The sequence below is a fragment of the Pelophylax lessonae genome (genome assembly GCF_965119305.1).
Source record: "Pelophylax lessonae genome assembly, chromosome: 6".
NCBI classification, from domain to species: Eukaryota; Metazoa; Chordata; class Amphibia; order Anura; family Ranidae; genus Pelophylax; species Pelophylax lessonae.
In genome coordinates, this window is record NC_138773.1 from 192997012 (window position 1) to 193011392 (window position 14381).

The following is a 14381-nucleotide window of genomic DNA, read 5'->3' on the forward strand; positions in this document are numbered from 1 at the left end:
ATGTGCTCAGGTGGTCTGGACTCTGGCATAGTCCAGACTGCTGATTACTGTTCTGGAACTCTGAGCGATCAGCCTTTGTCTGGCTCACTGGACAATTCGTCTTCAGGGGTGTCCGGTGCGAATTCATTTGGACAATGCAAAAGCCATGGTTTATGTCAATCACCAAGGGGGCACAAGTAGTGTCCTGGCGGCTCAGTAAGTAGCCAGCATTCTAAGGTGGGCTGACCGATTCATTCCAGCCCTCTCAAATTTCTGCCACCACTCCTGTGCAGGGTCAAAGCAGAAGGAATTCCGTCCAGACTGACCTCGTCGGTCTTGGTACGCTGATCGGGTACAGTTGGTCGCCGATGCTCCTTGGGGGCTTCCTCTCAAGGAGGATCTGCAGTCCCAAGGACCGATCTTCCATCCTGCTTTACAGTCACTGGCTTTTATGGCTTGGCTGTTGAATGCCAGGTGCTAAAGGATGGAGGTTTGTCTGAGTCAGTGCTTCCTACACTGTGGAAAGCTAGGAAATCTACTTCTAGGAAGATCTACCATCGTATGTGGAAGACGTACATTGCGTGGTGAGTCTCTTGGGGTTAATCCTCGCTCCTTCTCGGTGGATCAGATCTTAACCTTACTTTATTGGGGGTTGAACAGAAATTGGCCGTGAGTACTATCAAGGGTCAGATATCGGCTTTGGCGGTCTTTTTTCAATGACCTTTGGCCTCACACTCAATGGTACATACCTTTCTTCAGGGTGTCCAACATTTGGTTCCTTCAGTGCGGGCTCCGTTGCCGCCCTTGGATCTTAATGTGGTGCTTTCAGCTCTACAGAAGCCTCCCTTTGAAAAATATTGGGAGGTTTCCCTGCTTAAGCTGCTCCGGAAGGTGGCCTTTTTTTTGGTGGCTATTACCTATGCGTGCAGGGTGTCGAAACTGGCGGCGTTATCCTGTCGTTCACCTTATTGGTGATTCACAAGGATAAGGTGGTGCTTTGCCCCTGTCCGTCATTCTTTCCTAAGGTGGTCTCTCACTGTCATTTGAATAAAGACATTGTTTTGCCTTCCCTTTGTCCCAGGCTAAGCATCCAAAGCAAATTACCTTGCATGCCTTGGATGTGGTCTGGGCAATTAGGGTGTACCTGGCAGCTACGGACAGACCTTACAAAGGGTTGTCCGCTTCTTCTGCGACCATTTCCAGACAGATCAGACTCGGGTGGTTCAGGCCTATTGCATCAGGGGTCAGGTTCCTCCTTTCTCTGTCAAGGAGCACTTTACTCGGGCGCTTAGTGCCTCCTGGGCTTTCCGTCATCAAGCGTTAGTGACGCATGTTTGCAAGGCAGCCACCTGGTCGTTGGTGCACACTTTTACAAGATTTTTATAAAGTGAATGTGTTGGCATCTGTTGATGCTTCTTTTGGCTGCAAGATTTTGCTGGCTACTGTTTAGAGGACCTGGTCCTCGTTGAGGGTGTTTTGTTTTTTCAGGTGAGCTGCAGTTGTTTATGGTTGAGCTCCATGTTGTCTGGTTGGCTATGGTTAGCTTTCGGAAATTTTTTTCTGATGTTTTTCCCACCCCTCATGTTTAACACTGCTTTGGGACATCCCAATAGTTGAGAAGAATCAGAAACTGTGTCCGTCAATGAACGAAAGAGAAAATGGGATTTTTGACTTATCGTAAAATCCATTTCTCTGATGTTCATTGATGGACACAGCCACTCACCCACCCCTCTGTGGAGTTGGCTTTCTTCTGTTACTGTTTGTAACAAAACTGAGTGCCTATAGCTGAGAGTGGGTGTATACCCCCTGGGACTGCCCATAGTTGTAGTCAAGCTTTTTTCTGCCCAGTGTCCTACTCCTGTAGGGGGCAGTATAACCCAATGGTTAAGAAGAATTTAAGAGCTGTGTCAGTCAATAAACATCAGAGAAATGGATTTTATGGTAAGTCAAAAATCGAATTTTTTCCCCTAAATACTCATGTAATATTAGCGATGGACCTTTTACAAAAGGGTGTCACCATGCACATGTGTCTAGGGCAGTATGAATGGTAAATATGATCTCATTTACATTGTGACTCATATGTATTTATTCATAATATACAGGTGTTCAGCAAACCGAACCATCAAGTGAGTCACTTCTGCTGGAAGCGGTAAAGCAGGTGAAAGTTAGTGAGGTAGAAGATGATGGACTTGAGCTTCCTGAGGAGGACAACACAGTTACAGCGTATGGTTAAAGTTCATTTATATAATTTTCATGCTGCATGCACACTCATGTTCCTTTGTTATTTTTATAAAAGTTTTGCTTCTGTTTGACCTGTTTGCAATCAAAGCCTTAACATATGCAGTGTTGGACAGTCCTCTGAAATGAAATCCTCGCCACCATCATTTTAACAGGAGAATGCTTTCGTAATTCAAATCCTGTTTTGGGATCAAATGCTCTCTTTAGAATCATAGGGAAATACAGATATACATACATCCTGCTCAGTCAGTTTGTGTTGTTGAAGAGAATAGTAAGCGTGGAGAATTATGGGAGTGTTCTGTGCAGTGTAACACAGTGTGCAGTGTAATTTCAATTGTATGTTGAGATGAGATGTACTCATATCAAATATCTTTTCATTTAGAGGTGAGAAAGAAGAGCAAAGTCAAAAGGAGAAAACAGTGTTGTCCGAGGAGTGTGAACTCATCACTATATTGGACGTGATTTCTGGTCGATTAGAGGTCACCACTCAACATATATATTTCTTTGATGGCAGCACAGAAAAAGAAGAAGGTCATTGTTTCAGTTAACTTTTTTACATTCACTTACTTGTATATGCACCAATAATATGCATGTTATATTATAGTAGCATTTAATTAAACTAAAGGCAAAACTTTTTTTTTCTCATTTAGAGTGTGTAGAGGGATTAGAACATCTGTTAGTTTTTAATTGCTGTCTGTGTCCCTGTTACAGAGATTCTCCCACTCTATTGGCGGTTTTCCACTGCATGGAACCGAATGGTTCGGCTCGCTTTTGTGCTTTTCCACTGCTGGTACCGCATGGTATGGTGTAGGAACGGTTCGGTACGGTACGGCGGCGCTTTTCCACTGCATGGAACCGAACGGTACGGCTCTCAAAAACAGTACCACCTCGATTGTGGTTCCAAGAGGGTACCATACCCGGTATCGTATCCCACAATCCTTTGCATGCAGTCACTACTAGCCACTGATTGGTCAGAGAATCCCACCCACCTCGTTGTTATCCCACCCACTTAACTTTAGTACTACTTTAGTGGAAAAGCAAACCATACTGTACCGTACCAAACCGTTCCAACACCGTACCATGTGGTACCAGCAGTGGAAAAGCAAACCGGGCCAAGCAGGGCCGAGTAGAGCCGAGCCGGTACTTACAGTGGAAAAGGGCCATATTTGTCCTAGTAACGTTTATCACCAAAGTGAAAGAAAATCCAAAGTTTTCAATGGCCACCACAACAGAAATAGATGGATATCTTCCATTCGGGACATTAGTTCTGGTGACTACCAGGGATTTCCCTCACTTTGGAGAGATTTCCTCCCACTTCCTGTTTCGGTTATAGGACAAAAACTAAAGGGAAATCTCCCCAATAGGGCTTTGCCTTCATTTCTGCTTTATGAGTATAAATGTGTTAAATGCTTTTAAAGAGACATTCAGGGTTACATCAATTATGTCTTTAACTAAATTTCATAAGGGCCTGTGTCAACGGCATATGTTGCATACTTCTGGGTGCACTTAGCTTGCATTTCAAATCAGTTTGAGATGCTTCTGAGTTCATCTGTTAATTTTTTTATGTTTTTGATCTATTTCTGGTTACATAGTAAAAAGTGTTTATCGTGTGATTGTAGCAGGTCTGTACTTAATCTAATTTGTTTCCAATCTTCTGCGAATAGGTGTTGGTTATGATTTCAAGTGGCTCCTTTCGCAGATCAGAGAAATTCACTTGCGTCGATACAACTTAAGAAGATCAGCCTTGGAAATCTTTCTTATTGATCAAACAAATTACTTCTTGAATTTCAAAAAAGAGGTGAAATATTTGAGGTTTTTAAAGCTTTTCATTGGATTTTAAAATTCTGTTGTGATAGCTCATGTGTGAAAGGTCTACCCCTTTTATTGGAAGCAGTTAATATTTGGCTCCAGCTCACCCATTCTTTTTTTTTTTTTTTTTTTATTCAGGTCAGGAATAAGGTATACAGCCGCATTCTTTCATTACGTCTTCCAAATCTTTATGGTACCCGGTCACCGCAGGAGCTGCTTAAGGCTTCTGGCCTGACACAGGTAGGAATACATTTCCTAAAGCCTGGTACACACTGTGAGTTTTTTTTTTTCATTCAACCCAACGGGCTGTACAAAAGAAACCTAAAGAGCTCGGGAGGAGATCCTATAGTAACAATCCATTATATATAGTATATACCGTATAGTACAGCTAGTCCCCTGTTAAGCTATTGTGTTCTGACAGGAGGATGCCCCCCCCTCGCCAGAACACGTTGATCAGCGGATGCCGAATGGCAGACCTTTTTCAGTCATGCCCTTTGACAGAAGCTGAACCTGCCTCCATTTGCCCGATATTCGGCGCGTGTATACAGCCCTTAAGACCAATGCTAGGATTCATTTCATATTTACATTTATGTAAAACTACTGTGTTACATCCCCTTCTGCTCCTCCAGTGTTTGGCAGTTTATTTAAATGGAACCACCTAAATTAATAAAACCTTTTACAGCCAAGATTCCCACTATACACCAATGGTTGTCAGTTTCCAACTATTAAAACTGGTGCTAGTTCTGGGGCAGCGCACACCTGTGCAGCACCGCAGACAACCACATACCTACCTCAAAACTAGTACTCCTTTTAGGCATTAAGCAGTGGGATCTTTGTTTGCTTTAGGTAACAGCTATTCTGACAAGTTCCATCACAGATCCAAAGATAAGGGGTATATTTCTTTAGGACAGTGGGAAGAGCCATTAAAATCATTCCTTTATGCTTCTAAGTGCACGGGTGCATCTCATTAAATTAGAATATCATCAAAAAGTTAATTTATTTCAGTAATTCAATTAAAAAAGTGAAACATATATTTTATATAGATGTTTTACACACAGAGTGATATATTTCAAGCATTTCTCTCTCTCAAGAAATGCTTGCAGTATATCACTCTGTGTGTAACGCATCTATATAAAATATATGAGTTTCACTTTTTGAATTGAATTACTGAAATAAATTAACATTTTGATGATATTCCAATTTTATAAGATGCCCCTGAATATCTAGAACCACTAGTTTGTAGTACAGATATCCTTAACAGTTGTATGCAGTTTGGAATAAATGGCTCCATGATATTTTATTTATATTTCAGATACTTCTATAGCGCCATCGGTTTATGTAACGTTTTACATATATATTGTGCATTGACATCATTCCCTGCCCTCAAGGAGCTTAAAATCTAAAGTCCCTAACTCACAATCATACATACATACTGGGGCCAATTTAGACAGGGGCTAAATAACCTACCAGCATGTTTTTTGGAGTGTGGGAGAAAACCGGAGTACCTGGAAGAAACAGGCACAGGGGGAACATGCAACTCCAGGCAGGTAGTGCCTATGACCCTAATGCTGCTAGGTTTAAGTACTAACCACTTAGCCACTGTATTAGGCTGTATCTGTACTAAAAACCAGCAGTTCTGGATGTAAACTGGCCACAGGTGCATAAAGGAATGATTTTCATGGCTCTACAAACTATGCAAAAAAGAGGAATAAGGATCTGTTATGGAATTGAGATATGCAAATACCTTCTGTTTTAAGAACACTGCATTGTTGAAATGAATGTGTGGAATGTCCAAACTGAATTACCGTAAGTCCTGAGCTGTATTCCCCTTTAGTAAAAACTAAAGCTGGCCATATATATTGTTTCTCAGTCTTTTGCTAAGATCAGGCTTAGTAACTGTTGTTGTTAGTTTAATATCTGCTATGTAATCTCTCCCCTATCTGGGGACCATATAGTAAACACATTTTAGACCAGGGAGATGGAAGAAGACCTTTCTCTGTCCATATCACGCATTGACATGGTATTGCAGTACCCCCAGGACCGGTACAAAAAAAAAAGGAAAGGGAAAAAAAAAAGCTGGCCATACATTCATGGAAAATCAGTCAGTTCATGTGTAGGCAGGCTGAATGTACCCAAGTCGATCCATCAATTTGACTTGGGTACAACCAGCTTGTTGGATTTTTGGCATGTGTGGCTATAGCCGCTAGCAGTAATCATATTCTGCCAGCTGGAAATGCTCCCCGTGCCACCCGTGCACCCATAGTGGAAGGAAAGAAAATCATATCATCTATTGGCTGCCTAAGGCTAAATCTGGCAGATCTCAAGGTAATACAATTAACTGTATTGTGTAGGGAGATCAAGAATACATCTTGTCATTATAAAGAGATGTAAAATGTTCGGAAACTATGGTTCTTTTTTTCAGAACTGTTTCAAATGTTTGAACTGTGTTGTGGGAGTATCTGATTTTACTTTGTCTTTTATGGTCCATTCCTCCTGCTACTGCTTTTCCACAAAACTGAAATATAATGGGAGTGGGATGGGTTATACCTGGCTAACTTACAGTTTTCTGTTTACCAGTGTCCAATTCTCCTGTAGGCACCAATAGTCCCAGAACTCCTACTGACCCGAGTGCCTTAATGAACTCCAAGAAAATTGGAAAAGAAAAAATGAATTTCTAAACTTCTGACTTTTGTGCTTAAGTTGTTTTTTCATTTGTTTTACTCTTTAGAAATGGGTGAACAGAGAGATTTCAAACTTTGACTACCTCATTCAAGTGAACACAATAGCTGGGAGAACATACAATGATCTTGCACAGTACCCAGTTGTAAGTTTCTGATATGAATATTCAATGTTTAAAACTGAAACATTTTTATTATTTTTAGGAATCCTTAAACATATAAATAATATTAGATATAAAACAATGTAGATTTGTTTGAAATTGAGATGATTTTCAATTTCAGTTCCCATGGGTGTTGCAAGATTATACATCAGAAGAGCTGGACCTAAACAACCCAGCTGTCTTCAGGGACCTGTCTAAGCCCATTGGTGTGGTGAATGAAAAAAATGCAGCAAGTGTACAAGAAAAGTAAGTTATTTTCATGAATTTAAACAGAATGTAGCTGATTTTTGGTACAGTGGGCCTTGTTTTGCGGCTTGTTCTTAGTTCATTTGTGAGTGGTCATCTCCGTCTTCAGATTGAGATCTCCACTCAGTGGTTAAGAGTAGGATCATGTGATTTCAATGTGACGCATAATCTATACCACTGTTCTTCTTATGTGATATTCTTAGATCTGGTGCCATGCACATCCAAGATTCATCTGCATCTGTGTTTTGGATGTGTCTCAGAGATTTCAGCAGGTTGGCCACTTAACCACTTGCCATAGATGGACATACCTATACGTCCTCTGGTTTAAGTGGTTCTACCAGGGTTCTGACTGCAGCTGCAGTGATGCTGAATAATGTAAAACCAATCCAAGGTTAAGTAAAATAAATATTAATAAAAAAAATGTAAGTGCACCCCCTACTCCGCCATGCACACACACGTCAGACCCGCACGCATATATGAATGGCAGTCGAACCACACATGTGAGGTATTGCCACGAAAGTCAGAGCGAGAGCAATAATTCTAACACCAGACCTCCTGAGTAAGTCAAAACTGATAACCTGTAAAGGAGCTCTAAAGTTCCGGTATGATACGCCAGACCTTCAGAGAGCATGCGCCGCTGAGGTCAGCGGCTGCATGCAGGGTGAATATCTCCTAAACCGTGCAGGTTTAGGAGATATTTATTTTACCTACAGGTAAGCCTTATTCTGGGCTTACCTGTGGGTAAAAATCACCAAGCGGGGTATACAACTGCTTTAAAGAAGAACCCTACAAGCAATTTTTGCATCTGAACTGTACCTTATATCCCTTGAATCTCTTTGCTATTTTCTCAACCACTTGACCCCCAGGCCAATTCTGACGTTTCTCACATGCATGAAAAAAAAAAATGTTTTTTCTCTTACGTCCTCCGACAGTCGCCGCCTCTTCATATTCGTCACATATGGGGTATTAGACTTTGCTCCGAAGGAGTAGCTAGGCAACAGAATATGTTAACATTAAAGCTTTTAACATATCCCACCCTCAAGGGGTGGTCCCCTCAGTCAATACCCTCCTACTTCCTGCAACCATATCTCAGTTTCAATGTCTAGCTTGTCAGGAGTGGCTGGCTCTCTCTGTGCTGGGGCTTTGTGCCCCAGACTCTTTCTTCTTTCTTGATTTTTTGTTTGAGTTTTCTCTCTACCTTTACTTAGCTGTTCTTTTTGTCAGCATTAGTTAGTTCTTCTGATGAAGAGGATCATGCGGGCTGGGTCTCGGGCTGATCCCCCTGGTCGCAGGTCGTGGGTCAGTGGCTTCCCAGCCTGCCATCGAGCGTTCAGCCAGGTAACGCTCCTGGCACAGTGAACGACCCATCCCTGTTCGGTGCAGGGATGATTGGTGAGGTGGCTACCTCACTGGACGCTGTGCGGTTTCTTAACCCCCATTTTGTGCGTCTTGTATGCGACTCTCCCTGCCTCATGCGCAGCGGCTTGTTCGCCTGTGCGGGTTCCCCACGCCATTGTGAGGTAAGTGTATCTATGTGGGGACCTGTCTTTCTGGGGGGGGGTGTCAGTCTGGGACTGTGTAACCTGCCTCTGTTCTCACTGTTTGTCTCCCTATCACTCGGCTGCATGCTGTGGGCTGCAAGGGGGGGGGGGGAGCTGTGTGACACTATGTGTGTCAGCTTTGTCAGTGTGAGAAGCTGTGTGCTGTGGGGCATGTTTTGTGGCATATTTGGGCACTATACAGCGATCGCTGCGGCGATCTACCATGTTTTTTATATATGGCTAAAATGTGTGCATTACTGTACTGTGGAGCGGCGGTTTCGGCGCCAAACGGCGCCATTTTGCCTACACTCGCTCCAGCCGCATGTTCTACATGCATGGCGGCCATTTTCTTGTAGCCTCCCATAGGCTTTAATAGAGCGCCCTGGTCGCATCACTTCCTCTTCTCCTGGGTACACCGATCGAGGCAGCAGCAGCGGCGAGGGTCTCCTCAGGTTATATCCTTCTTATCCATTGCCTGTGTCAGTTTTATTGTCCCTGTGGGGGTCTTATTGTGCTTGTGTGTGGTGCGGTGGGCTGCGCTCGCCGCGCTTGTTAAAGGGGCAGTTAACCCTTTATTATCCGGCATTTGATATTGGGGCAATGGATTCTCAGGAGGGCAAATTTCCTACCGCCTTGGTGGATAGCCAGGGGACCGCTGTTTCCCCCCCAGGGGGGGATTTAGCCACTATTGTGGCTGGCCTTGCTGCTCAGGTGCAGATGCTGGTGGCTGCTCAATCTACTAAGAGACCCAGAGTTTCTCTTTCCTCTGATTCTGAGGGTGAAGGTGATGGGGCTGTTATGGCGGGGGTCTCCTTATCGGGGTCCCGCTCCTCCCTGGATCTAGTGGGGTCCGAGGTGGAGGCTGAAGTTGAAGGGGTTGATAATTCTCCCCCTGGCTCGCCTGAAGAGCTTGCAATCATGGATGAATTGATTGCTTCCATAAAACAAACGCTGCGTTTGCAGGATGAAGTGTGTCCCCCCGCTGCCTTGGCGGCTTATGGGACGCAGAGAAAACGCAGGACGCCGCAGGTTTTTCCCTGCAATGATGATTTTCAGCGCGCTGTTAAGGAACAATGGCGCAATCTACGCAAACCTTTTGCTGTGCCAAGTAGGTTCAAGCTGCGTTATCCTTTCTCGCCTTCCACTGATGAACGGTGGTGTGTGCCACCCCCGGTGGATCACGCAATTGCGGTTTTAAACAAATCCACTGCGATTCCTGCAGAGGATTCCCCGATGTTCCGTGATGCCAGGGATAGGAGATTGGAGTCTCTTGCCCGTCATACTTACTCTATTACGGGTTCTATGCTTAAGGCTCTGTTTGCCTCTCTCATGGCGGCCCAGGCTGTCGCAAGTTGGACGCAGATGCTTAGGCGCGTCCTAGTGGCCGATTCGGCCTCGCCGGCGACCCTGGATATGGTGGATCAAATCCACCAGGGTGTCATGTATCTGTGTGATGCGGACTTGGACTTAGTCCCGTTGGCTGCACGTGTGCACAGCGTGGCGGTGTTGTCTCGCCGCCTGGTTTGGTTGAAATGTTGGTCGATGGACCAATCTTCACGTAAGACCTTAGCCAATCTGCCTTATGATGGGTCTCGCCTTTTTGGAGAGTCCTTGGATGTGTTGATTAAGGGGATCACCGGAGGTAAGAGCACTCTCTTGCCCCATTTCCCCAAGGCTAAGGGGGCTTCTGGGAAGAAGCATGCTAATTTTCGGCCCCCTCAGGGGTCCTTTCGTGCCTTTCGGTCGCACTACAAGGGCAAACCGTTCAAAGGTCAAGGCTCTCAAAAGAAGCCCTGGTCTGGGAAACAGAAGTCCGGTCAGTCCGGATCCGCAGCCCATAACAGTGCGGCCTGAAGGGGCGCCCTCACCCAGTTTTGGGGTGGGGGGACGCTTGCTCGGTTTTCTTCAACCCTGGTTGGCCCGCGTGCGGGACACAAGATCGAGTTTCTCTCTCGGCCGGAGAGCATATTTTTTCCCTCAAATCTTCAGCTGTCTCCAGAGCGTTTACGGGACCTGCACCTGGCGGTGCGGGACCTGAGGGCTCAGGGAGTGGTGGTTCCGGTGCCTCATCGGGACAGATTTCGGGGGTTTTATTCCAATCTGTTCACCGTGCCCAGGAAGGAGGGCAAGGTTCGTCCAATTCTGGACTTGAAGGATCTGAACCGCTCTGTGCGGGTTCGCAAGTTCCGCATGGAATCCCTGCGGTCGGTGGTGGCTGCCCTGGTTCCGGGGGAATTCATGGCCTCCATCGATTTGAAGGATGCGTATCTTCACATCCCCATTTTTGAGGGTCACCAGCGGTACCTTCGATTCGCCATTGCGGAGGATCACTACCAGTTCGTGGCGTTGCCTTTTGGTCTCGCCTCGGCTCCGCGGGTTTTCACCAAGGTGCTTGCACCGGTTCTGGCATTATTGAGAGCCCAGGGCATTTCTGTCCTGGGGTATCTGGACGACATTCTGGTTCGGTCTGCGACCAGCCAGGGTCTGGAGAAGGACCTGTCTGTCACGATGCAAACTCTGCAGGAGTTTGGTTGGACGATAAATTTTCCAAAGTCGACACTGAGTCCGTCGGTTCGTCTTCCCTACCTGGGAATGATCCTGGACTCGGTGCAGACGAAGGTCTTCCTGCCGGAAGACAAACTCAGAACTCTTCAGGAGGAAGTCAGGTCCCTCAGGGACGTTCGGCTCTCGTCTCTGCGGACGTGCATGAGATGTCTGGGATTGATGGTCTCGGCCTTCGAGGCGATTCCCTTCGCCCAGTTTCACACGCGGGGTCTCCAAGCGGAGATCCTGTCCATGTGGGACGGGCGACCTCAATCTCTGGATCTTCAAATCTCGTTGAGTCATCGCACCAGAAGAGACCTTCTGTGGTGGCTCCAGTCCCCGATGGTGTCCGGGGGCAAGTCGTTTCGTCCTATCTCGTGGACGGTGATCACCACGGATGCCAGCCTGTCGGGCTGGGGTGGTGTTCTGGGCGTTCTGTCCGCCCAGGGAACTTGGTCGGAGGGGGAGTCCTCCCTTCCGATCAACATTCTGGAATTGCGTGCGATAAATCTCTGTCTTCATCGCTGGACGGACCGGCTGCAGGGCTGCCCGGTTCGGGTGCAGACGGACAATGCCACGGCGGTGGCCTACATCAACCACCAAGGGGGCACCAGGAGTGCCCGAGCGGCTCGAGAAGTGGCCGACATTCTGACTTGGGCCGAGACTCATGTACCGGCGATAACGGCGGTGCACATTCCGGGGGTGGAGAACTGGCAGGCGGACTATCTGAGTCGCCAGACCCTGGATCAGGGGGAATGGTCTCTCCACCCGGCTGTCTTCCAGATGTTGTGCGTGAAGTGGGGTCTTCCAGATGTGGACCTGTTCGCGTCTCATCTCAACAATAAGGTGAGAAGGTTCGTGGCAAGGACGCGCGACCCTCGGGCAGACGCGTCGGACGCGTTAGTGGCCCCGTGGCATCAGTACAAGCTGATGTACGCGTTTCCACCGATTCAGTTGCTGTCCAGGTTCCTTCGCAGGTTACACTCGGAACGCAGCACGGTGATTCTTGTGGCATCGGACTGGCCTCGCCGGTCCTGGTACGCAGACCTCGTGAATCTGGCGGTCGACGCCCCGTGGCGTCTGCCTCTTCGAGACGATCTCCTGTCTCAAGGGCCGATATACCATCCTGCTTTACAGTCGCTGGCTTTGACGGCCTGGCTGTTGAGACCGAGGTCCTGAAGGAGAAGGGTCTCTCCCCGGAGGTCGTTCATACCTTGATCAACGTGAGGAAGTCTTCCTCGGGGAAGGTTTACTACCGTACTTGGAAGGCCTATTTTGCCTGGTGTGAGTCCAGGGGGTTTTCACCCCGCACGTATTCGGTTTCCCGAGTGCTGTCCTTCCTTCAAACTGGTGTCGATCAGCGTTTGGCGCTGGCTACGATAAAGGGTCAGGTGTCTGCGCTGGCCGTTCTGTTTCAACGTCCCGTGGCTTCCAACTCCTTGGTTGGCACTTTTGTTCAGGGAGTGCGGCATCTGGTTCCTCCTAGGAGGGATCCTATGCCCCCTTGGGACTTGAATCTCGTTTTATCTGTGTTACAACGTGCTCCTTTTGAACAGATCAGGGAGATCTCGTTGTCTATGTTGTCCAAAAAGGTCGCCTTTTTGGTTGCGATCACTTCGGCTCGCAGAGTGTCGGAGCTGGCGGCTTTGTCCTGCAAGTCTCCGTATCTGGTTGTTCATTTGGATAAGGTGGTCTTGCGACCTAATCCTTCTTTTCTTCCGAAGCGAGTTTCGGAATTCCATCTTAATAAGGATATTGTCTTGCCTTCGCTGTGCGCGAAGCCTAAACATCCAAAGGAGGTGAGACTACATTCTTTGGATGTTGTTCGGGCGATAAGGGTTTACCTTAAATCGACTGAGTCTTTTCGAAAGACGGACTCCTTGTTTGTTCTTCCAGAGGGTCCTCGGAAGGGCATGGCGGCGTCGGCCTCTACCATCGCCAAATGGATCAGGCAGACCATTGAACAGGCTTATGCCTTGCAGGGGAAGGTTCCCCCTGTGCCTGTGAAGGCGCACTCTACTAGATCTCTGAGTACGTCTTGGGCCTGTCGTCATGGGGCTTCTGTAGCCCAGGTGTGTAAGGTGGCGACCTGGTCGACCGTGCACACTTTCACAAAATTCTACAAAGTAGATGTTCAGGCATCGGCGGATGCTTCCTTTGGCCGCAAGGTTCTTAGTGCGGCAATTCCCTAGGGTCCCTCCTTGGGGACCTCTGGCTGTTGGGATAAGTTTTTTATCCCCTGGTTCTTTGTCTTTTCCTGGGTTGTTGCTCCTGTTGAGCAATTATTTTTCCTGTAGCCCAGCTGGTTTCCTTCCTTTGGTAAGGTTCCTTTCTTTGATGCGGAGACTGCGTTGCCTTTCGGCGCGGATGCGTTTCCCACCCCTCATTTTTGCACTGCTTTGGGACGTCCCCATATGTGACGAATATGAAGAGGCGGCGACTGTCGGAGGACGTAAGAGAAAACGGAATTTTTGTAAAATCTTACCTGTAAAATTCCTTTCTCTGAGTCCTCCGACAGTCGCCGCCCCCGCCCCTCTTTTGGGGTTTGGTTGTATACTCTACTGCTATTCCACTGAAACTGAGATATGGTTGCAGGAAGTAGGAGGGTATTGACTGAGGGGACCACCCCTTGAGGGTGGGATATGTTAAAAGCTTTAATGTTAACATATTCTGTTGCCTAGCTACTCCTTCGGAGCAAAGTCTAATACCCCATATGTGACGAATATGAAGAGGCGGCGACTGTCGGAGGACTCAGAGAAAGGAATTTTACAGGTAAGATTTTACAAAAATTCCGTTTTTTTTACTTAGAACTCCCGAACATTATATATTTTTTAGCAGACACCCTGCAGAATAAAATGGTGGGTGTTGCAATTTTTTACATCACATTATATTTGTGCATTGGTTAATTATCCTATTCCTGCTGATGGTACGCATGTATGTGGCCTCTCGGTAGGTGGGCTTTAGTGCCGAGAGGGTGCATATATGCAGCCTTATGTAAACACTTTTCTGTGCTATGAGTGCTCGTCCTGCTTTAACCAGCAGGGACGGAATAGCTCTCGATGCATACTAGCAATCAGGAGCTTTCCTGATCATGTCACCGCTGTAGCAGGCAATCATGGAGGTCACATAAATGCCCGCCTCCCGGCATTTAGAAGCTCCTAAAGGGCTGGGAGGTGGCAGCAGGA

The 14381-nt window shown here is 46.8% G+C and overlaps 1 protein-coding gene across 4 annotated transcripts in view; it reads left to right on the forward strand.

The window, feature by feature from the left end:
* Positions 1-14381, forward strand: part of NBEAL1 (neurobeachin like 1) — a 312113-nt gene that overhangs the window by 259969 nt on the left and 37763 nt on the right. For all 4 annotated transcript variants that reach the window (XM_082260720.1, XM_082260721.1, XM_082260722.1 and 1 more), the window contains 6 exons: positions 2082-2202; positions 2600-2748; positions 3882-4015; positions 4165-4266; positions 6755-6850; positions 6987-7111. In XM_082260720.1, coding sequence (XP_082116846.1) covers positions 2082-2202; positions 2600-2748; positions 3882-4015; positions 4165-4266; positions 6755-6850; positions 6987-7111 — 727 coding nt within the window. The remainder of the gene's footprint in view (positions 1-2081; positions 2203-2599; positions 2749-3881; positions 4016-4164; positions 4267-6754; positions 6851-6986; positions 7112-14381) is intronic.